Raw genomic sequence first — 23,087 nt, 5'->3', positions numbered from 1 at the left:
CTGATGAATGGAAAAATAATTTTTTGGTCTCCATTCATAAAATACGCAGTAAGTTCCTCTTGCTGTTATTCAGATCTAATTACATTTTAATACTATTTAAATTTTATTTTGGCCTCTCTTGGTAAAATAAATAATCCATGTTTTCAATTCTGCTCATGGTTTGGTTTTGGACAGATGCTATGGGGACAGAATAGAATATAAAACACTCAATAGATGGTTTCAGGCATTTCTTTCTTATTCCAAACAGCCCTTAAAAATTATTATTGACCCCCTTAAATATCCTTATTTACAGGATAGGCATTGTTCTGGGTAGAAAAAAAAATCTAAGGAATTTAAAATAATCACAAATATAATTCATTACATTTTTACCAGTTAGTTCTGGTCACTGCACTTAGCCATGACATTGCTATGATGCCGGTGAGCCTAAGGCATTGGAAAGTGTGTAGATCAACTTTCCATAAACTAAGATATTGTTGTTGCAGTCTCCAAAATAACTTATTCCAAAATCAACCAAATGGAATGAAGATTCATACCCACATCTGACCTGACTTGTGTCAGGTATCTACAATTTGTACTGATTTAGCTGCTTTATTTATTTTTATTATTATTATACTTTAAGTTCTAGGGTACATGTGCACAACATGCATGTTTGTTATATAGGTGTACATGTGTCATGTTGGTTTGCTGCACCCATCAACTTGACATTTACATTAGGTGTTTCTCCTAATACTATCCCTCCCCCAGCCCCTGACCTCCGAACAGGCCCCGGTATGTGATGTTCCCTGCCCTGTGTCCATGTGTTCTCATTGTTCAACTCCCACCTATGAGTGAGAACATGTGGTGTTTGGTTTTCTGTCCTTGTGATAGTTTGCTGAGAATGATGGTTTCCAGCTTCGTCCATGTCCCTGCAAAGGACATGAACTCATCCTTTTTTATGACTGCATAGTATTCCGTGGTGTATATGTGCCACATTTTCTTAATCCAGTCTATCATTGAGGGACATTTGGGTTGGTTCCAAGTCTCTGCTCTGTGAATAGTTAGCTACTTTACTTTTTAATGCCTTTAAAGGAGATGGTAAATTCTTAGTTTTGGTATTTGTTTTTACTTTAGATATAAATGCATATCTATGATTTTATGCATTTATTTACCATCTTAATGTGTAAAGTCATGTTTACTAGGTGGCAAAGGCTGTAGGCTGCTGTTTTGTGTGTGTGTGCTTGGTGTGTTTGTTTGTTTTACACCTGTGGTGCTTGTTTTCCTCAGTTCCGCTTTGCTGATGGTCTGGACATCATACTCATGATCCTGGGTATACTGGCATCACTGGTCAATGGAGCCTGCCTTCCTTTAATGTCACTGGTTTTAGGAGAAATGAGTGATAACCTTATTAGTGGATGTCTAGTCCAAACTAACACAAGTGAGTATACGATTATTTTTCTGTATCACTCAAGACACAAAAGCATTGAATAAAGCAAACACACGTTAAGCTCGTATGGCAGACCATTGTGTTGTAAAACAGTATCCATATAACGTGTATTTAAGTCATTTATTCTGCTATATTGCTAAGGCACTAAAGAAACAAAATCTTCATGACCACTGAGGTCCATAATTAAAATAAATAAATAAATAAGAAACAAAAATCCCCTATTAGTCAGGGTTCTCCAGAGAAACAGAATCTATAGGATGTACATGAGAAACAGAGAGAGAGTGTGTGTGTGTGTGTGTGTATAGAGAGATTTTAAAGAATTGGCTGGCTCACATGGTTATAGAGGTTGGCAAGTTCAAGAGGGTGGGCCGGCATGCTGGGGACTCAGCAGAGAGCCAATGTTGCAGTTCAAATCAGAAAGCCATTTACTGATGTTATGTAGGAATCATCTGAACCCCACAATAGTTCAGCTTGTCTCTCTAAGAATTCAAATAATTTTTTATCAGAAGTGGTGATTACATCAGGATTTAATCAAAGGCTTGGGTCATCCCAGGCCACGAGGATGTAACACATCCTTTAAAAATAAGAAATCATGGCCGGGTGCGGTGTCTCACGCCTGCAATCCCAGCACTTTGGGAGGCTGAGGCCAGTGGATCACTTGAGGTCAGGAGTTCGAGACTAGCCTGGCCAACATGGTGAAACCCCGTCTCTATTAAAAATACAAAAAATTAGCCAGCCATGGTAGCAGGTGCCTGTAATCCCAGCTACTTGGGAGGCTGAGGCAGGAGAATCGTTTGAACCCGGGAGGTGAAGGTTGCAGTAAGCCAAGATTGCACCATTGCACTCCAGCCTGGGCAACAAGAGTGAAACTCCATCTCAAGGAAAAAAAAGGAGAAAGAGAGGAAGAGGAAGAGGAAGAGGAAGAAGAAGAAGAAGAAGAAAAAGAAGAAGAAGAAGAAGAGGAGGAGGAGGAGGAGGAAGGGGAAGAAGAGGAGGAGGGGAAAGAGGAAGAGGAAGAGGAAGAAATAATCAAGTATGATCAAATCTTTCAGTTTAGTAGTTACTTAGGTTTTTGTTTTTTGGTTTTTTTTTAGTAGCTTTTAGCCATGCACTATATAACATAATGCAGAAGAGAAGAAGAAAATTATAGCACTAGAGACAGATACCCTGAATTGGTGGTGAGAGGAACTAGCAATTAGGTGTGGAAAAGGTGTTTTTATATTGCCCTTATTTGTAGGCATCTTTCGTGTATCCTTTGTAGCATCCTATTTCAGGGTCATGTCTTTCAAGGTGACATTATTGTTTAGGTGTAAATTCCAGTGATTTTCCTACGCACTGATGTAATAGCTATGCAGTGTTTTTAATCTGGTAGATATTATAAATATTAGTAATTTCCTGATTTTTTGTGCTTTTCCCCAAATTCCACACTAGGAAGTATTGTTATAAATACTTATTATAACTGGGACAAATGACTCTTCACGACCTAGACTGTCTTTTCATCAACATTAGCCTATATTTGTGCAGTCTACTTCCCTCTGTGCTCTGTTTGACTTTAAATTCTAATTTATACCTAAATTATACCTTCTTGTTTTCCAAAAAGCAAATCTTTAAGCAAAAAAAAAAAAAATCTTCAAAGAAAAAAAATCTTTAAACCCAAAAGCAAATCTTTTACGTGTACTAATCTTGAGTGGAACAAACTCATTGCTTCCATCTCTGTCTTTCCATAATCTCCTGCTTAAACAGTTATGATTTTTTAAATATTTTAATAATATAAATAAAATTAAGGATATAAGTTAAAATCTGACATATTAATGATGTAAATTGATATATATGCTAAATAATTTGTTGTTAAACAAATGGAGCCACCAATTCACTGAGTAAATATTTATTGTCAACTACATCTCTATGAACAAATGAATGAAGGAATGCATGAGCAAATGAGCAACCTGGCAACCTAAGACCTTCTGCTTGGCAGTATTCCTTTTGTTAAATTTTTTCTGTAATTGATTGCCTTACCTGTTTTGGATAGGCTAGGTACTACATATCTAATTGCTATTTCTGTGAATTCTAATTTTTGTTGTTGTTCAAGGCTTCTCCAGTTTCCTGATTTTATCAAATGTGGTAAACATGTAGAGGAGTTCAATAATGATTTAGATAAATTCATGGATATTATTGGTATATTATAACATTGTTAAAGAGAAATAATGATATTAAAAGGCAAACCTTCAACCTTCTAACATTGATTTTCAGGAGGATAATAGAGCAGGATTATTCATTCCTATAAATAAAAACATTAATAACAGCTATCATTATTTGGGGATCCATTTTTGTTTGAGTCCTGATCTTTCCAAAATATTACCTCCATCAACACAATCTATACACTGAGATTATGCCATTTTTATGAGATTGCAGGAACCATTTCTAGAAACAATGTTTATTTCCTTTATTTGCTCAGTTAAATCTCATTGAAATCTCCATTTCTGCCATATGAATTTTGGTATTTTTTCCTACCACAATTCCGTAAATAGAATAAGGTAGAAATTATTGTTTGCATATAAGTAAAGATCATAAACATTGTAATATGTGATGATGTTATGGTTATAACCGATGAAGAGTCATGATCTCTGCAGTTCATTTCAAATGTTGATTATAAAGGTATAAGGAGAAAATTGGAATCATGGATATCGACCATGGTTTTGTGTTGTTGGTGAAATCAGGACTTTGGTATATTTCACAGTGTACAATATTTTTTCCTACTAGAAGATATATAGAAAAGTTTACATAGAAAACTAACAACCTTTCAACATTGTTTTACCATGTTACTATCCTGGTTATACTCAACACGTTTCAATGAGCTTTCCATTTTTTCCATGGCTAATTCTTCTAGAACTTACACACATGTTCTTGCTTTTCTTGGACTTCTGAAATCATTCCCTGGAGTGTTTTAAACTGAATTCAAAGTGTATAATCTCAGGCAGAAGCAGGGAATTCTATTACTATTATTTTCATGACTGTTGCCTGATCAGAGATGTCCCAAAGAATTCTTTCCAGTTATGAACTATATGGTTAATGCTTCCTTATAGTTTTCCGAGTTTCGTGAGTACTTCTTCAGAGCAGAGATAATTATTTCTAGTTCTAGGTTAAAGAATAGAAAATGAGATGATAATAAACCTGTTTGTGGGCAGTAAATCTGTTGTCTTAAGAGGGCACTATATTTGGTTTGGAGGGCTATCTGTGTAACAGTATGATCAATTATAAATTAATGTCCTCTATAATTTAAATAACCTTTTTTACAGCAAATTATCAGAACTGTACTCAGTCTCAAGAGAAGCTGAATGAAGATATGACTGTGTAAGTTCAAATGAAATGTTAATATCACATTTGTTGCCTGATGCTTTATTTAAAGCTTACAAGAAAAAAGCAACTGAAATTTTGTATGACCATTAATATTACATAACAAATGATTAAAGCAAACATTTCCTCTTCTGTCATTAGGTATATAAAATGCAATTAGCACATATTTTTTCTTCTACTCGAAAGGTGTATAGGTCATATGTTTTGAGTTGTATTTGACAAAGTTGTCATCAATTTAAAAGTTGTAAGGATTTGCATTTTTGTAGGAATTTTGCCTCCCAGCAATATCCTGGGAAAGAAAGGACTTGATTTGCCTTCTAAAAAATTATATTCCTTTTGAGGCTCATTGAAAATTCTATTTCTTTAAACATCAAAAATCACAAAATGTGTGCAACAAATAAATAGTAAAAGTAATAAAATACTTTTTAAAATAAAAATAGTAAGGTTTTATTCACACTAAATTTGGAGACTAATTATTCCGACTATTATGGTAAAGTTGTATCCAAACAAAAAATTGTAAAGTCTGAATAATAAATAATTTACAAGGATGTTCTGTTTTGTAATTTTAGGTATTAAACAGTATGGTTTATTTACTCAACATGTTCTGACTTTCTTAGGTAGACACTACCTCTCTCAGTATATGGACTGGATTTCCATACTGCCTCACTAAAACTTTCTGGGTCTTTACTCTAAATCTAAATGATTCCTATTCTTTTCCCCCAAAAATGAAGACACCATGTTGTCAAGGGACACCCATCACATTGCAGTGACATCTTCTGGGCCTTAATTCTTTTTTTAATTAAAAAATTACAATTGATGCACGATAATTGTACATATCTATGAGGTACATAGTGATGCTGTAATACATGTAACATATAGTGATCAGATCAGATTAATTAGCATATTCATTATCTCAAACATTTATCATTTCTTCGTGTTGGGCATATTCAGTATCTTTCTTCTAGCTATTTGAAATCATGTAATACATTATTGTTAACTATAGCCATAGTTAACTATAATACTATAGGACATTAGAACTTATTTATTGTATCTGGCTATAATTTTAGCATTAACAAATATCTCTTTATCCCTTCCTTCTCTCTACCTTTCCAAGCCTCTAGTATCCTGTGTTCTTCTTTAGTTTTAATTCCTAATATGCCCTGTCCAATATGTTAGCCATGGCCATTTGTGGCTATATAATTTTGTTTATAGATTTAGGGGGTACCAGTGCAGTTGTGTTACATGGATATATTGCATAGTGGTGAAGTCTGGGTTTTTTGTGTAATCATCACCCAAATAGTAAACTTTGTAGCCATTAAGTAATTTCTCATCTCTTACACCCCCTTTTACCTTCTCAGCCTCTGAGTCTCCAATGTCTACTATTCCACTCTCTTTGTGTACACATTATTTAGCTCCCACTTATAAGTGAGAACATGTGGTATTTGACTGTTTCTGAGTTATTTCATCTAAGATAATGGCCTCTAGGTCCATCCATGTTGCTGCAAAAAAAAAAAAAACCATGATCTCACTATTTTTTATGGCCGAGTAGTATTGCATGCTATGTATGTATGTGTGTGTGTGTGTGTGTGTGTGTGTGTGTAAACATTTTCTTTATCTATTCATTCATTCATGAACACTTAGGTTGATTCCATATCTTTGCTATTGTGAATAGGGCTACAACAAACATACAAGTTCAGGTATCTTTCTGGCACAACGATTTCTTTTCCTTTGGGTACATACTCAGTAGTGACACTGCCAAATTGAATGGGAGTTCAACTTTTAGCTCTTTGAGAAATCTCTATACTGTTTTCCAAAGAGGTTGTACTAATTTACATTACCCCCAATAGTGCATGTGTTCTCCTTTCTCTGAATTCTCACCAACATCTATTATTATTTGACTCTTTAATAGTAGACATTCTGATTGGTGTAAGACAGTGTTTCACTGTGGTTTTATTTGCATTTCTCTGATGATTACTGATGTTAAGCATTTTTTCATATGCTTTTTGGCCATTTGTATGGCTCCTTTTGAAAAGTATCTGTTCATGTCCTTTGCCCACTTTTTAATGGAGTTATTAAGGTTTATTTTATTGTTGTTGTTGAGATGTTTGAGTTCCTTGCAGATTCTAGATATTAGTTTTTTGTTGGTTGCATAGTTTGCTCCCATTCTACAGGTTGTCTTTTCACTCTAAAAGATAATTTAAAAGATTATTTCTTTTGCTGTGCAGAAGCTTTTTAATTTAATTAATTTCCATTTGTCTATTTTTGGTTTTGTTGAATTTGTTTTTGAGGTCTTAGTCGTGAATTCTTTGTCAAGGCCAACGTCCAGAAGAGTTTCTCCTAAGTTTTCTTCTAGGATTCTTATCATATCAGGTGTTAAATTTAAGTCTTTAATCCATCTTTAGTTGATTTTTGTATATGGTGAGAGATAGGGGTCCAGTTTTATTCTTTTGCTTACAGATTTCCAATTTTCCCAGCACCATTTATTAAATAGGATATCCTTTTTCCAATGTATGTTTTTGTTGGCTTTGTTGAAGGTCAATTGGTTGTAGGTATGTGGCTTTATTTCTAGGTTCTCTATTCTTTTTCCTTGATCTATGTGCCTATTATTACACCAGTACCATGATGTTTTGGTTACTATAGCCTTGTAGTATAATTTGAAATCAGGTAGTGTGACACATCCAGCTATGTTCTTTCTGCTTATAGTTGCTTTGGTTATTAAGCCTTTTTTTTTTTTTTTGGTTGCATATGAATTTCAGGATTGTCTTTTCTAATTCTGTGAAAAATGACATTGGCATTTTGATAGAAATTGCATTGAATGTATAGATTGCTTTGTCCAGTAAAGTCATCTTAATGATATTGATTCTTCAGATCCATGAGCATGGGATGTTTTTCCATTTGTTTGTGTCATCTACAATTCCATTCATCAGTGTTTTGTAGTTTTCCTTGTAAAGATCTTTTAATTCCTTAAATATATTCTTAGATATTTTTTGTAACTATTGTAAATGGGATTGATTTCTTGATTTGATTCTCATTTTGACCATTATTGGTGTATAGAAATGTTACTGATTTTTGCACATTGATTTTATAACCCGAACCTTGACTGAATTTGTTAGCAAATCTAGGAGTATTTTGGTGGAATTGTTATGGTTTTCTAGGTATAAGATCATATTATCAGCAAATAAATAATTTGACTTTCTGTTTTCCAATTTGGATGCCTTTTATTTCTTTCTGTTGCTTGATTTCTCTATGAATATGAATTGATTAAAATTAAATGAAATTTAAAATTCAGTTTCTCATTCTCAATCACATGTCAAGTGTTAATAATTATATCTGGCTGGCTTCCATACAGTACAACATAGATATTGAACATTTTTTTCATCATGGAAAGTTCTATTGGATAGTGTTGTTCTGGGCTACAGTGTGAATGATGCTCCCTTGAATTGAGTTTTGCTGCAGCCTCAACTTTCTTTGGCATAAAGTTCTTTTCTTAGCTAATTTTACATAAAATTTCTCTATATGGGATCTTTTGAAAATTCTTGATTAGGACCTAGGGTAGTGCTTTCTACTGAATTTTTGGTCTTACAGTATTAAGGCAGGACTCCAATGTACAGTCACAAAGTATATTTTTTTCCTAAAAAAGTTTAAAAATTTTTTAATAGGAGCATCTGTTTAAAAGTAGACAATAAAAGGGACAATAAGATGAAAAGATATGTCCATGTACAGTTATTTAAGGGCTACTAAATTTATAAGAAAACATACTTACCTTTTATAGTACTTGTTATACTATTATTTCTTTTTTTTAAGATTTATTTAAATAATAAGAAATTTATTACTGAGACCAGCTGCAATGGCTCACTCATGTAATCCCAACATTTTAGGAGGCGGAGGCAGGTAGATCACTTGAGGTCAGGAGTTCAAGACCATCCTGGCTAACATGGTGAAACTCCATTTCTACTAAGAATACAAAAATTAGCTGGACATGGTGGCGGGCACCTGTAGTCCCAGCTACTTGGCAAGCTGAGGCAGGAGAATCGCTTGAACCCAGGAGTTGGAAGTTGCAGTGGAGTTTGAGATCACACCACTGCACTCAAACCTTGGCAACAGAGCCAGACTCTATAATATGCAGTACATTCTTATTAATCATAATTATTATTCAGTATTCAGTATGTTAATATTTTTGAAATATTTGAGATACATATTAAAGAAGACTCTTCAGTCAAATTGGTTTGAAAAACGTTATCTATGACAGCCTTCTATCGGATACATACATGACAGATATGGATAGTAAGGGCTTCATTTAGTTAGCTTGATTTAATCCAAGTTTTCCAAACCTATTAATGTTTGATTATGGAACCTAATTCATTTCTGCTAAAATTGATTAGCATCTGTGGAACTGATATTTTAATGAACACTGATTTGCATAATTTTTTGAGTATAAGGTGATAGTACTTCTTCCATCTGTAATAATCAGGAACTAAAGAATTCTATTCTAACTGTTATTTTCCAAAGAAAATTACTCAGCTTTATAATTTTAATGTTAAGTCTATGCCTCTGTCTTATTTCTCAGAAAATTTTTCTAAAAATAGTTGAATCTTTTGTGGCTGACTCCAGATTGGAATGACTAAATAGTGCCAGGACTACTGCTGGTCAATATGATGCCTCCTCTTTTGCTGTCAAAAGTTGATTACTTAATTTTTTGTTTATAGATGGAGTTTTTGCTCTTGTTTCCCAGGCTGGAGTGCAATGGCACAACCTTGGCTCACTGCAATCTCTGCCTCCTGGGTTCAAGAGATTCTCCTGCCACAGCCTCTGGAGTAGCTGGGAATATAGACATGCGCCTCCATGCCCAGCTAATTTTGTATTTTTAGTAGAAACGGGGTTTCTCCATGTTGGTCAGACTGGTCTCGAACTCCCAGCCTCAGGTGATCTGCCCGCCTCGGCCTCCCAAAGTGCTAGGATTACAGGTGTGAGCCACTGCTCCAGGCCTTGATTACTTAATTCTATATGAACTTCTAAGCAACTTGATCCTTTTCTTTTTTTTTTTTTTTTTTTTTTTTGAGACGGAGTCTCGCTCTGCCACCCAGGCTGGAGTGCAGTGGCCAGATCTCGGCTCACTGCAAGCTCTGCCTCCCGGGTTCACGCCATTCTCCTGCCTCAGCCTCCTGAGTAGCTGGGACTACAGGCGCCCGCCACCTCGCCCGGCTAGTTTTTTGTATTTTTTAGTAGAGACGGGGTTTCACCGTGTCAGCCAGGATGGTCTCGATCTCCTGACCTCGTGATCCGCCCGTCTCGGCCTCCCAAAGTGCTGGATTACAGGCTTGAGCCACCGCGCCCGGCCAACTTGATCCTTTTCTTTTGTTACTTCTAATGTATCTAGCATAACCTACTTGAAACAGAAGGGGCAAACTAGACAGCCAACTCCATGTTAGATTAATACATAGTAAGTGCTCAATAAATGAAGCCATTAAATCAATCTTAATTTGGGTGAGTTTTGGAATCAGAAAGCTAAGGCCTCAAGGGTGGCTTCATTTCTTGATGCAAAATTAATTGCCTGGGCTCTGGGGCTACTAAAATTCTTCTTCTGGATCCCAGGTAGTTTGGAAGTCTGATTACTAGATGAATGTGGAGTTAATAAGTAGAGTTCTTCCATGTGGAAAACTTGAGTGTGTGGTTTCATTTGTTTGTTTATAAGGAATAGTTTTTTTAAAAGTGAGTCAGTGGTTCTGTAAAATTATTTTAAATTATTTTTTCTGATTAAATTACATTTTCATTGTAGCAAATGTGAAAAGATACAAATGCACAAAGAAGACAATTAAATCACTTATACATAATCCCACCACTAATAGATAAAAATATTAATTTCTGTTTATATTATTATAGTATGTTTACATGTATAGTGGTACATATATAATTTTAGTGCAATTGTACTGTTTATATGATTTTTAGTACATTTGTTGATGTATAATTTACTTAGCATATAATTTACCAGTCTTAATTGTGCAACAATGATTTTCAGTAAATGTATGGAGTTGTACAACCATCACCACAGTATTTCTAGAACACTTTTATCCTCCTACAAAGATCTTCATTTGCAACCAATCCCTATTCTCACGCCCAGCTTGAGGCACCTACTTATCTGCTTTTTATTTGAAAAGATTTGCATATTACTGACCCTGTATATGCATGGAAATATATAATATGTAAGGTTCTTGCACCTGGCTTCTTTTGTTTGGCATACTGTTTTTGAGGTTCATCCATGTTGTAACAGGTAGTAGTTTATTCTTCTTTATTGCTTAGTAGTAATCCATTGCAAAGCTGTATCACATTTTGTTTATCTCTTCACCAGCTGATGGATATTTGGATTGTTTCTACTTTTTGGCTATTTACAAATATGCTTCTGTGAACATTGATGTACACTTCTTTGTGTGGACATATGTTTTTATTACTCTTGAGTAGACCTAGGAGTGGAATTGCTGGGTCATATGGTAAATTTAGATTTGTCTCTTTGAAACACTGCCAAACTGTTTTTTAAAAGTGGCTACACCATTTTACTGTCCCACCAGCAGTGTCTGAGGGTTCCAGTTTCTCCATATCCTCATCAACACTTGTCATTGTCTGCCTTTTTTATTACAGCCACTGTAGTAGGTATGAAGGGGTATTATAATATGACTTCAATTTGCATTTCCCTAGTGACTAATGATGAGCATTTAATGTACTTTTTAATCTATTCCTATATTTTCCTTGGTGAAATGTCTATTCAAATATTTTATCTATTTTTAAATTGTGCCATTAGTCTTCTTATTATTAAGTGGTAAGAATTTTTTATAAATTCTGATTACAAGTTCTTTGTTGGATATACAATTGGCAAATATTTCTTCTCTATCTGTCAGAGTGTTCACTTTCTTAGAGGTTTCTTTTGAAGGACAAAGTTTTTAACTTTGGTAAAGTTCAGTTCACTAAGTTTTTATTTTATGGATTGCACTTTTGGGTGTGGGAATTTTTTGCCTAACCCAGCATGATGAAGATTTTCCTCTACATTTTCTTCTTGAAATTGCAGTGTTTTAACTCTTAAACTTAAGTCTATGATCCATTTTTAGTTAATCTCTGTGAGTGATGTGAGGTAATGGTTTAAATTTACCTTTTTTGCATGTGGCTATCCAGTTGTCCCAGAACCATTTGTTGAAAAAACAATCTTTTCTCAATTGAATTGACTTGGCACATTTGCTAAAAATCAACTGCCAATAAACGTAAGGGTCTGTTTCTGTTCTCTCGGCTCTTGCAGTTATTGATATGTCTGTCTTTATGCCAGTACTGCACTGTTTTGATTACTGTAGTTTTACAGTTCTAATAAATAAACTCAGGAATGTGTAAGTTCTCCAAATTTGCCCTTCTTTTGAAAAATTACTTTGGCTATTCTGAGTTCTCTACATTTCTATGTATATTTTATGAACACCTTGTCAATCTCTGCAGGAGAGCACACAGGAGAATTTTGACAGGGATTGCACTGAATCTATAGATAAATTTGGGGAAGACTGTCATCTTAACAACACTGAGTCTCCCAATCCATCAACGGAATGTCTCTTCATTTATTTAGATCTTCTTTAACTTCTCCTAATAATGTCTTGTGATTTTCAGTGTATTCATCTTACACTTATTTTATATGATTGCTGCAAACCTTTTCCCCACAACATAAAAAAAAAAAAAATTCAACAAGATGATTTGTATTAAGCCTGTAGTGTTCCATCCTATCCTTGAATAGTTCCTCTTACTAGAAAACATGGTAAATTATTTATGATAGTTATGGTCTATTAAAGTTTCTGTGAAAATTGAATTATCAAATTCTGAAGATTACTCTTAGGAGAAATACAGTGTTAGGATCCTGTGAGCCTCTGGTGACAAACTTTTTGTCAACCAAATAACACACAACCTCACTTTATGTGTGCTTCTTTTTAAAGACACCTTATTTAATATGTGTTGGTGATTCTTTAACATTGAACTCATGTTCTCACTATATCTCACTCCTGAATGAAACTTATCTGACACACCTGTTTTCTACATAAGGCACATCACAGCCTTCTTGCACTAAGGAACACTAGCCATTACTTCAGCATGATGCTTGGGAACTATTACAAATAGCAAAATCATCAACCAAAAGCACAAAAATGAGAAAAACTTGGCACTAAATAGACCACGAAAATAACCTTTGTTTACAGTACAAGAGCTAAAACGAGAAGGCAGAGTACGGGCCTTGCTGGACCTCAGCTGAGAATGTGTGCATCGAGCAAACCAAATTTTTGGTCACTCTGTGCATGTCCATAAATAACCATGAAAACACTACAAGTATTGACCTGGGACTTAGAAAAACAATTTCAGCAAGGAAGCAGATTTGCAAATACAGAATTTTCAAATAATGAGCATCAATTGTATTTTCCTCTCCTGTGTTGCTTGGTACTTCACTCTCCTGGATTTTCAACCACCTCACTGACTTCTTGGCAGATTCTTTATCTTCATCCCAAGCTACATCTTTGCAGAGTCACTAATAGTCCTTGGCCCTCTTCTCTTCTTTACCTACACTTAATTCTTCCTCTTCCTGGGTGTTCTCAGCCAGTCCCTTTGTTTTAATTCCCACCTGCCTATAAGTTACTGCTTTCAAATCCACATCCCCGGCCTAGACCCCCTCTCTTGTGCTTCCATTTCTCATTTTCAGCTTCTTACTTGATCTCCATTTTGAAGTTTAACAGGCATTTCTGACTTCCCATATCTAAATCTGAACTCTCTCTATGTCTTGCAAATCTTGTCTTTGTCCCAGTCTCTCGCATCTGTAAGTAATACCCTCATCACCAGCTGCTCTACTCAAAACCTAAGAAGTTATTCTTGAATTCTCCCTTTCCTACTTTCCTCATATCCAATACATTGACATTTTTTTTTTCAGGAAGAATCTATTAAATAAAGATTACTTTATTATTACAAACACACACACACAATTATAAAACACTAGTGTGCACCTGTAGTCCCAGTGTTATGTACCATCAGTGCCAGCCACTCAGGAGGCTGAGACAGGAGGATCCCTTAAGCCTAGGAGTTTGAGGATAGCCTGGGCAATATAGTGAGATCCCATCTTTTTAAAAAAATCAAATAAACTATAAAGCACTAAGAAATCTAAATATCCATGTGAGAGCAAACAGGTGGCAATTGAACATCCTAGGTCTATAGTATGCTTGAAGGAGACTGTGACTGATTAGATCCCCATGGTAGAGAGAGCATCTTCATAGCCAAAGGGGGCTTACCTGTAACAGCTGTTCAAGTTCTCTCTTCTCATCAAGGATCATGAAAGGTACCCCATTCAAGGGGAGGTGTACAATCTGATGCTCTTCAAGCAGGTCAAATTCTCATAATCTAGAAGATTGAATGGAAAGGACTTTTCTTTTTCAGGATAGGTGTCATTGGAGGCAGGAAGGGAGCTTTTTGCTTTGACAGTCTTCCCAGTCATGTGTCTAGCAGAGAAAGTTGGTTGTTCTTATTCAGGCATCCATTAGTCTGGCAATTTTTGTTTCTAAAATACACCTAAAATCTGTCTGCTTCTTTTCATGTAGGCTGCCATGATCCTCCTCCAAGCCCCCATTCTTCTCACCTTGGCCATGGCAATAGCTTCTTAACAGAACTTCATGCTCAATTATTTCTGCTTTCATCTGTTCTCCACAGAGAAGCTGGAGTGGTCTTTTAAAAAGTTGAACAGATAATGCCATCCCATGCTGAGATCTTCCAATGATCTTCTGCTTCTCCTGGAATAAAACATGAACAATGTACTGTAAAAACCCTAGAATATGCCAAATTCTCCGGCCTCATTATTTCTTACCACTTTAGACTTCTTTTGTTTCTGGAACATGCTAAACAACTTTTTTCTGACTCAATCTCTCCTGGGAGAGATGTTTTTTCCTCTCCCTGGAATGCACTTCCTGCTCTTTTTATGGCTGGCTTATATCACGTTTTGGATCCCAGCTATAATATCACTTCCTCACAGAAACTTTTCTTAACCACTCTATTTATCTAAGCTAGCTCTCTCAATCCATGTTTACTCACCAGTTATTCTGTGAACTATCACCCTGTTTACTTCCTTCCTAGAAAAACCTATTTTTTCTCTTTGCATATTGTCTGCGTCCTGCCAGAATTGGAGGACTTATTATCCTGCTCATGGAGGTGTCTCTAGAACCTCACACATAGTGGGCACTCAGTATACATTTATTAAATAATTACATTTCTTATTTGGTCTCCTACTATAAAATATTTGGATTGTTTTCAGTTTTTCTATATTGTTACAAATGCTACAAAGAGCAGTTATATAGATGAATCTTTGTATATATTACCTCAGGGTGAATTCCTTAAGTTGAATTTGGGGCTGACTATGTATAGTTTTTAAGCTTTTTATCAAATGCTTTTGATTGCTATCTTTTTTTTTTTTTTTTTTTTTTTTACCCTCCAGTTCCACCTACAGTTACCTTGATTGCCTCTATGGAACTTTTTCATATGAAAGTATTAAAAATACTGAAAGAAGACATAAATAGCAAGAATGCTTTAAAATACTAATTTCTGATAATAATATAAAAGATGTACTCTATGTTTTACAAGGAAACCTAGATCATTATATTCAATGTACTTCACTCTCATGGCATGTTATTTTTAGTCATTTTTCTAGTTCTAGCATAAATTTTCTCAATCAAATACTGTGATCGATTTGTGTGTGTGTGTAACAAGAAAAAAATGTTGCACTTTGGTCTCACATTCTAATACTCTTTCTTCAGGTTGACCCTGTATTATGTTGGAATAGGTGTTGCTGCCTTGATTTTTGGTTACATACAGATTTGCTTTTGGATTATAACTGCAGCACGACAGACCAAGAGGATTCGAAAACAGTTTTTTCATTCAGTTTTGGCACAGGACGTCGGCTGGTTTGATAGCTGTGACATCGGTGAACTTAACACTCGCATGACGGAGTAAGAGGATGATATTGTAGTACATTAGCTTTGTTTACATATGTGACATGTAAATGACCTAATTACATTTATTTGCCTGTTTCAGTGACATTGACAAAATCAGCGATGGTATTGGAGATAAGATTGCTCTGTTGTTTCAAAACATGTCTACTTTTTCAATTGGCCTGGCAGTTGGTTTGGTGAAGGGCTGGAAACTCACCCTAGTGACTCTATCCACATCTCCTCTTATAATGGCTTCAGCGGCAGCATGTTCTAGAGTAAGTGAGATGGCTAATACAATATTGAATGGAAGCAGCAGTGTGGACTAGATGACACATTGAGTTTGCCCAAAAATGACTTTTCTATTCATTTGCCATGTCCCAAACTACAAAGGGATATTATACACCACAAATACTTTTGATTTTGTTCTCCATTAATCCCCTTTCTATCTTCAAGTTATTTGGCTAAAATGAAATGTTTTTAATAGCTTACTAACATTAAAAACATTTCTCTTCATTTAGCAGTCTAACACAACTTCAAGTGCTAGCATGGATAAAGTATGATGCCATTATACAGATGACGTGTAGTTGTTGCTGTTGGGACAGCCTTGTTTGTTCTAAATTCCCAGATCAACACGTTATGATTCATTTCATTGAGTAGAATGGAATAAGAAAATCCTAAAACAATAAACACCTTTTTATATCATCCTCTTAAAGTTTATATGTATATATGCATAAAGATTTTTCAAGGCAAGGTCTCACTTTGTCACATAGGCTGGAATGCAATGGAACAAACATGGTTCACTGCAGCTTCAGCTTTGCAGGCTCAAGTCATCCTCCCATCTCAGCCCCCCAAGTAGCTGGGACTACAGGCGACCATGCCAGCTAACTTTTGTATTTTTTGTAGAGACAGGTTTTCACCATGTTGCCCAGGCTGATCTCGAATTCTTGGGCTGAAGCTGTCCACCCACCTCGGCCCCCAAAGTGCTGGGATTGCAGGCCAGTGAGCTACCACACCCAGCCAAGCTTATATTTCAATAAGGCTTTCAATTACATTTCAAATGTCTGCTAATATCTATTTTTATGTACTACATAAATATGTTTCAGTTTTTTAAACAAATTATGTACTTGCATTCTAAATTACATTTTTAGCATTGTTTTGCTGTAAGTATACCACAAAATTGTAATCTTATCTACAGCCTGGTTTTGAAACCAATACTCTTTGTGAAATCTAAAAACAACAAATGTATCTCTGATATTACTCTTCAAATCATATCTTTTGGCAATTCCACCAGTGTGTATACTCATCTTCTAGATCGGAGGCACAGTGCTTTAAATTTAGCAATACTAATTGTTCTTTATGGAAATACAATTCATAAAATTTCCAGAGTTTATTTGCTAACAATATACTAATCAACCAAACAAGAATTTTCAGCAATAAAAATATTCTATAGTGGGCTAATCCCTTAGCAATAGGCTTGGAGATTTGGACAGCATGTCTTTACTTAGTGTGACTCTGAGTGTTGACTTTGTAGCCTTTATAAAAATCTTCATCCTCAGCTTATTTTTAATGAGGAAGGAAATCTCAGTAGAAAGATTGCCTGCAGTAAGTTACTAAGATCAGAACCTTAACTGCCCACAGAAGAGAAGTAAACAAGGAGTTGTAAAGGAATAGCAGTGGGTAGTCTAAATTCTGTTATTGTATTAATTGATCATGAAGAGGAAGCAGGTGAAGGTCAGAGTTGTCCAAATGATGTGATACCAGAGTGGATGGTTTCTAGCTTCCTTCAATTCAACTTGGCAATTATCTATTAAATACTTGCTAAGTATAAGGCTTTGTGCCAGGTGGTGTTTCCCCCCTAGTGATACACTATAGGAATAATTATCTTTAGTAAGTGAATTCAGAAAATAATGAGTATTACTCAGCTTCTGTTACTCTCTGACTATAACAGTTATCCAAGCATGTCTTATATAAAATCAGCTCCTATTATGTGGAATATATTTTTCAGGTGGATAGACTTGCTATGTGAATAGGCAATAGTTACGAATTCACAGCTCTGAAGGCAGTGTCCCCGCTGTTCCCTTTCGTGGAACAATCACAAAATGTAAAGTGATTAGTAAATGGGACATATAATAGAGAAAAGGGCATGTGAAATCAGGTAAACCTGTCTAGTCACCAATAGTGATATTTTCCCTTTTCTCTCTGAAATCTTACCTCTTAGTATTTTGACGACAAATTTTTTAAAATGCAGAGATAGAGTTTTTAAAAATACCATTAGGCTACTTAGAATTCAAATTCCACCTGACTTAAATGCTCAGTACATTATTACTACACAGAGCCATTTTTTAACTGTGGTTTATTACAGATGGTCATCTCATTGACCAGTAAGGAATTAAGTGCCTATTCCAAAGCTGGGGCTGTGGCAGAAGAAGTCTTGTCATCAATCCGAACAGTTGTAGCCTTTGGGGCCCAGGAGAAAGAACTTCAAAGGTCTGTCCCTTTAAATATAACAAAATATGCTTGGTTTTATTTTCCCCAGTGGCTCTTAAGTTGTTTTCTGTTTTTGTAAGGTATACACAGAATCTGAAAGATGCAAAGGATTTTGGCATAAAAAGGGCTATAGCCTCAAAACTGTCTCTTGGTGCTGTGTACTTCTTTATGAACGGAACCTATGGACTTGCTTTTTGGTATGGAACCTCCTTGATTCTTAATGGAGAACCTGGATATACCATCGGGACTGTTCTTGCTGTAAGTCTTGTTTGAGAACAAGGTATCTGGCCTGGATGATCTTTCCTTACTTAGTTTAGCCAAAATTCCTCTTTGAAGATGAATATTCAAAGATGAATGTTTTTAATAAACAAATATTTGTTTCCCTCAAATTATTTGTATACACCTTTGAATTATAGTTATGAATTGATGGGATTTATTCATCCAACATGTTTTAGTGTCCTCGTTGTGTCAAGCATCTGCATTCTGCTTTTAGAAGAATCATAATTGAATTCTCCTCTGGGAAATACACTGAGTTTTCTTAATCTAGCAGTTAAGAAAAAGGCCAATCTTTTGTGAGACTTTTCCTTTCATCTTGGCTGAGATCAGACAGTGTTCTGCATTCACCTTGCTACATGTCTTCTCTCTGGAAATGGTCTGTAGAGTTTGCATTCACCTCCTCTTCCTCTGTCCTTTCAGCATGTAGTAATGTTAAAAACAGACTACATACCGTTCTGTCCAATATCACAGTTTGGAGACTTTCAAATTCCTAGGAGTTATGTGTTAATTAACAATTTATTCAGTTATCCTCTCAAGTTACAACAATAAACAGATCAGTTCAGGATTAAGAAACATTTGTCTTGAGGAACCAAAATGATCTGCTCTTTATACTTTGATCCTTGTTTGGCCTTTCCATTCTATATAGATTTCTCTTCTTTCCATTAAATTCATCTTTTGAATTTGAGGCATTCAAAATTAAGACTTTAGCTAGTCATTTATTTCATATAAAGTGAAATGTGAGCATGAAGGATTTTTCACTCATCCTCGCTCCTCAATTTATGTGTGGCTGGGTAACTGGCTTATTAAGCCTAAGCATCCTCATCTGTGTGATAGAAATAAGAGCTCCTAGCTTGAGGGATTCTTTTCTTATTTGACTTTTTGCAGAGATGAGTCTGTCTTAAAATGGACAGCTGTTCCCTAATACAAAAATTCAAAAACAGCTTGAGTGAAAAGAGTACAATGTCTCTGAGCCAATGAAATCTACTGAATTTTTCTTTTTAAAGTTCAAGGGGTCACCCAGCAAGGAGGAAGGTGCAACTCACCATGGGGTTTATACATGGCCAGCACACTTCAGTCAGCAGATTTTTCTGGTCACATATCCCAGCAGGTGATAACCACAAGACTATGAGATAATCGAAATTTGTTCCATATTAGGAAAGGACCAAGGATACTTTGGTGATATCTTCCATTCTGTCTTACCTAATTCCTCTAATATCTCTCTGTGAGCTTAAACTAATAATTATATATTACATTCTATTGTCTTTCTTACATAACTGCAGAAAGCTAAATACCATTTTGTTTGTTCCTGTAGGTTTTCTTTAGCGTAATCCATAGTAGTTATTGCATTGGAGCAGCAGCCCCTCATTTTGAAACCTTCGCGATAGCCCGAGGAGCTGCCTTTAATATTTTCCAGGTTATTGATAAGGTAAGACCCCTCCTATTGCTTTGAAGAATAACTATCATTACTGCAAGAAGGAGACAAAAAAACACGCACACTCGTTTCACTAAAACAATAGGATGGACAAATTTAATGTTGGCCTGTTGCTCATGGGAAAGAGAGATTGCCTTTAATTCTTTTCTAAGAGGAGATTGCGTAGTATTGAAACCTTCATGTCTAACTCAATGCACTTCTATAGCAGAAAGGAAACTGTTGTGGAAGAAAACCATCCTTAAACTATTTTCAAAATGTATAAACTGTCAGATTACTCCTTTGAAGATTTATAACATTTCCTTTGTTTTTCCAAGAAACCCAGTATAGATAACTTTTCCACAGCTGGATGTAAACCTGAATCCATAGAAGGAACTGTGGAATTTAAAAATGTTTCTTTCCATTACCCATCAAGACCATCTATCAAGGTAGGTTAAAACAAATTATACGATCGTGCAGTTTTCTGATATTATCTTCTACTGGCCAAGATCTTCTCTGACATGATTACTCAGGATCACTTTGGTCAAGATTTTGGTTACTTTGCTTAGAGACTTGAGGAGGTAGACAAATAATGGACAAATAACTCTGAATCAACTAGTTATATTTTGCATAATTCTTTCTATATTCAACTGACAAAAGCATTTTCAGCTCCGTGAAATTCTTCTACTCTGGGTTTGAGAACACATCAAAATGTCTTGGGTTAATGCTGCCACCTATTGGTGGTTCCTGGATGCTACCCCACTCAACATAGATAACTCATTTTAACCCCCTCCTCTCTAAGCTAGGAGAATTATGCACATGTGCCTTTCCTTTCTTCCTTTCCTGGGGCTTTTACTGCACCAGCAATTGTGGCAAGTACTTTATCACCTACACACACACACACACACACACACACACACACACGCAGTTTATCCTACTCCATTCAGCCTTTGACAAGTTCTTGTGAAAATATGTGTATTTTTAATTGTCTTCCCCCTTTCACTTCATTAGTGTATTTACCAAAAAAGCAGTTGTTGTTAAATACTGGAAAAGGTAATTACTAATGAAACACTTGCTTCATAAAAAAAGACATGATTTTAAGTGAAATAGATAAAATTACTAATGTGATCAATTTCTAATGTCTGTTACAGAATTTGCATAAACACCTACCTACTCCTACTTCCTTATTTTTTTCTGATTAAAACTTTGATTGAAATTCTCTTTTCAAACCTCTTTATTTTTTAAAGTTGTTGCTTAATTACCAATTACCATTATTGGAATAGTATTGACTTCCACCATTTTTCTTAACTGTGCAGTATTTCAAACTACATTTTGCAACTGCATTTGGATTGGCTTCCTGGGGACTTCAGCTCGAATTGTGCCAATATATTGCATGGGAAAGTGTTCTTTGGGTTTTAAACAACTATTTTTAAAATGAACTTTTGAAACATAACCTTTTTTGTTAAACTAAAGAATGAAATTGGGGGGGGGGGTCCATCCATTTTAAATAAATAAAACAAATTCTTTCGAAGAAGGACCAGAAACCAAATCTAGAGTAAAAGTGCAGGTGTGAGAAGAGGTACTCCTACTGGTGGTCCCCGATTTCTCACCTTCTTCAGAGAACTTTTCTCGGCTTGGCCCTTTGAAGGTTTTATGTTTGGCTTATGCAAAGGGTCCACTGCTTTACAAATGGTAAGATCAAAGCAAGAGAATTCAAGGGGAGATTCCCCTGTTTAGGGCTAACTACATACAGATGCAAGCAAGGATAGGTGAGAATTTCTCAACAGGATCACTGTTGTCATTTTGAGAGGGTAATTATTGTGAGGCTTCACTCACATTGCAGATCCCTGGCACACTAAATGCTGTAGCAACCCCAGTCGTTGAGAAAATGTTTAAAATGTTTCCTCATGGGTCACCATGAGACCACCAAGGTTTCTAATAATAAACTCTCATCTATCTGGAGACACTAAGAAACTTTGCCAGTTGTTTTATTTTAGAATATGCTTCGCAATTATGTTAACATATTCTAAGGAGGAGCTTCGTTAAATAGCTTGTGAAAATATCTGGCAAGATCTCATTCACTTGTTACAAATTAAGACAAGACTTTCATTAGCTTGATAGTCAAAATTCATACGAAATATTTTAGTTGAAAATGTGAACAGTTTACTAGTGAATATTCTGAGAGTGAGAGTACTCTTAATTTAGGTCTCCTCTTTACATAGAGAGATAATGATAGATTCTTTTACTACTATTTTCCGAAGTTATTTAGGCCATTATTATACATGCACATGAAACAAATGTTAACAAGATCTAAATTTGTTTTTAAGCTCCACAGAAGAATTTGTTTTCAGTTTATAATTATATATTCATTTTCTGAAAATGTGTCCATCATATTCTCATTGTGGTTTTATGATTTTCCGTCCATACATTCCAATAGATTCTGAAAGGTCTGAATCTCAGAATTAAGTCTGGAGAGACGGTCGCCTTGGTCGGTCCCAATGGCAGTGGGAAGAGTACGGTAGTCCAGCTTCTGCAGAGGTTATATGATCCGGATGATGGCTTTGTGAGTATAGCTAGCAAAACCATGCACAGTCCACCTAATGGAATTTGGAAACACTGCAGGGCTCGCAGATCTGTGATTTTTCATTTTCAACAGTAGAACTGGGAGAGAAGCCATATTTGTTTTCTTTCCTCTGTATCCATTCACTCAGCAAATATTTATTTAGTGCCTACTATGTGTCAGGCACTATTTTGGGTTCTGAAAGTACCTAAGTGAATGAAACAGATAAAAATCTGCCCTCATGAAGTTTACATTCTAATAATCAGACACAGACAATAAAAAAATAAGTAAATTATATAGTATGTTAGAAGGGAGGGAATGTTGTGGAGAAAAATAGCGTATTAACATCTGTAGCCAGCATCTATCAAGAATTTCAAAGTTTGTCCTGGAAGAATGATGTAGAAAACATGTCCACTTTTCTTTTTTTTTTTTTTTTTTCTTGGAGCTTACAATGTTGTACTTAACTTTCTCAGCCTTGTAAGTGGCATAGAGGATAAGACTGTGATATTAAAAAGTGATTAATTCTTAATGCTTCTGTTCAAACTTTCAACAGTTATTTTTATAAGAAAATCTACTCCCCTAGAGCCTGGCTTTATTTAAATTTTA

The 23,087-nt window shown here is 35.4% G+C and overlaps 1 protein-coding gene across 1 annotated transcript in view; it reads left to right on the top strand.

The window, feature by feature from the left end:
- Nucleotides 1-23,087, top strand: part of ABCB5 (ATP binding cassette subfamily B member 5) — a 128,115-nt gene that overhangs the window by 4,146 nt on the left and 100,882 nt on the right. The window contains exons 3-11 of the mRNA XM_065541172.1: nucleotides 1,264-1,414; nucleotides 4,720-4,774; nucleotides 15,577-15,768; nucleotides 15,854-16,025; nucleotides 18,113-18,237; nucleotides 18,318-18,495; nucleotides 19,826-19,939; nucleotides 20,260-20,370; nucleotides 22,359-22,484. Coding sequence (XP_065397244.1) covers nucleotides 1,264-1,414; nucleotides 4,720-4,774; nucleotides 15,577-15,768; nucleotides 15,854-16,025; nucleotides 18,113-18,237; nucleotides 18,318-18,495; nucleotides 19,826-19,939; nucleotides 20,260-20,370; nucleotides 22,359-22,484 — 1,224 coding nt within the window. The remainder of the gene's footprint in view (nucleotides 1-1,263; nucleotides 1,415-4,719; nucleotides 4,775-15,576; nucleotides 15,769-15,853; nucleotides 16,026-18,112; nucleotides 18,238-18,317; nucleotides 18,496-19,825; nucleotides 19,940-20,259; nucleotides 20,371-22,358; nucleotides 22,485-23,087) is intronic.

The sequence above is a fragment of the Macaca fascicularis genome, chromosome 3 (genome assembly GCF_037993035.2).
Source record: "Macaca fascicularis isolate 582-1 chromosome 3, T2T-MFA8v1.1".
NCBI lineage: Eukaryota > Metazoa > Chordata > Mammalia > Primates > Cercopithecidae > Macaca > Macaca fascicularis.
Note: the sequence above shows the minus strand (reverse complement) of the source record. Positions and strands in the feature narration are given on the sequence as shown.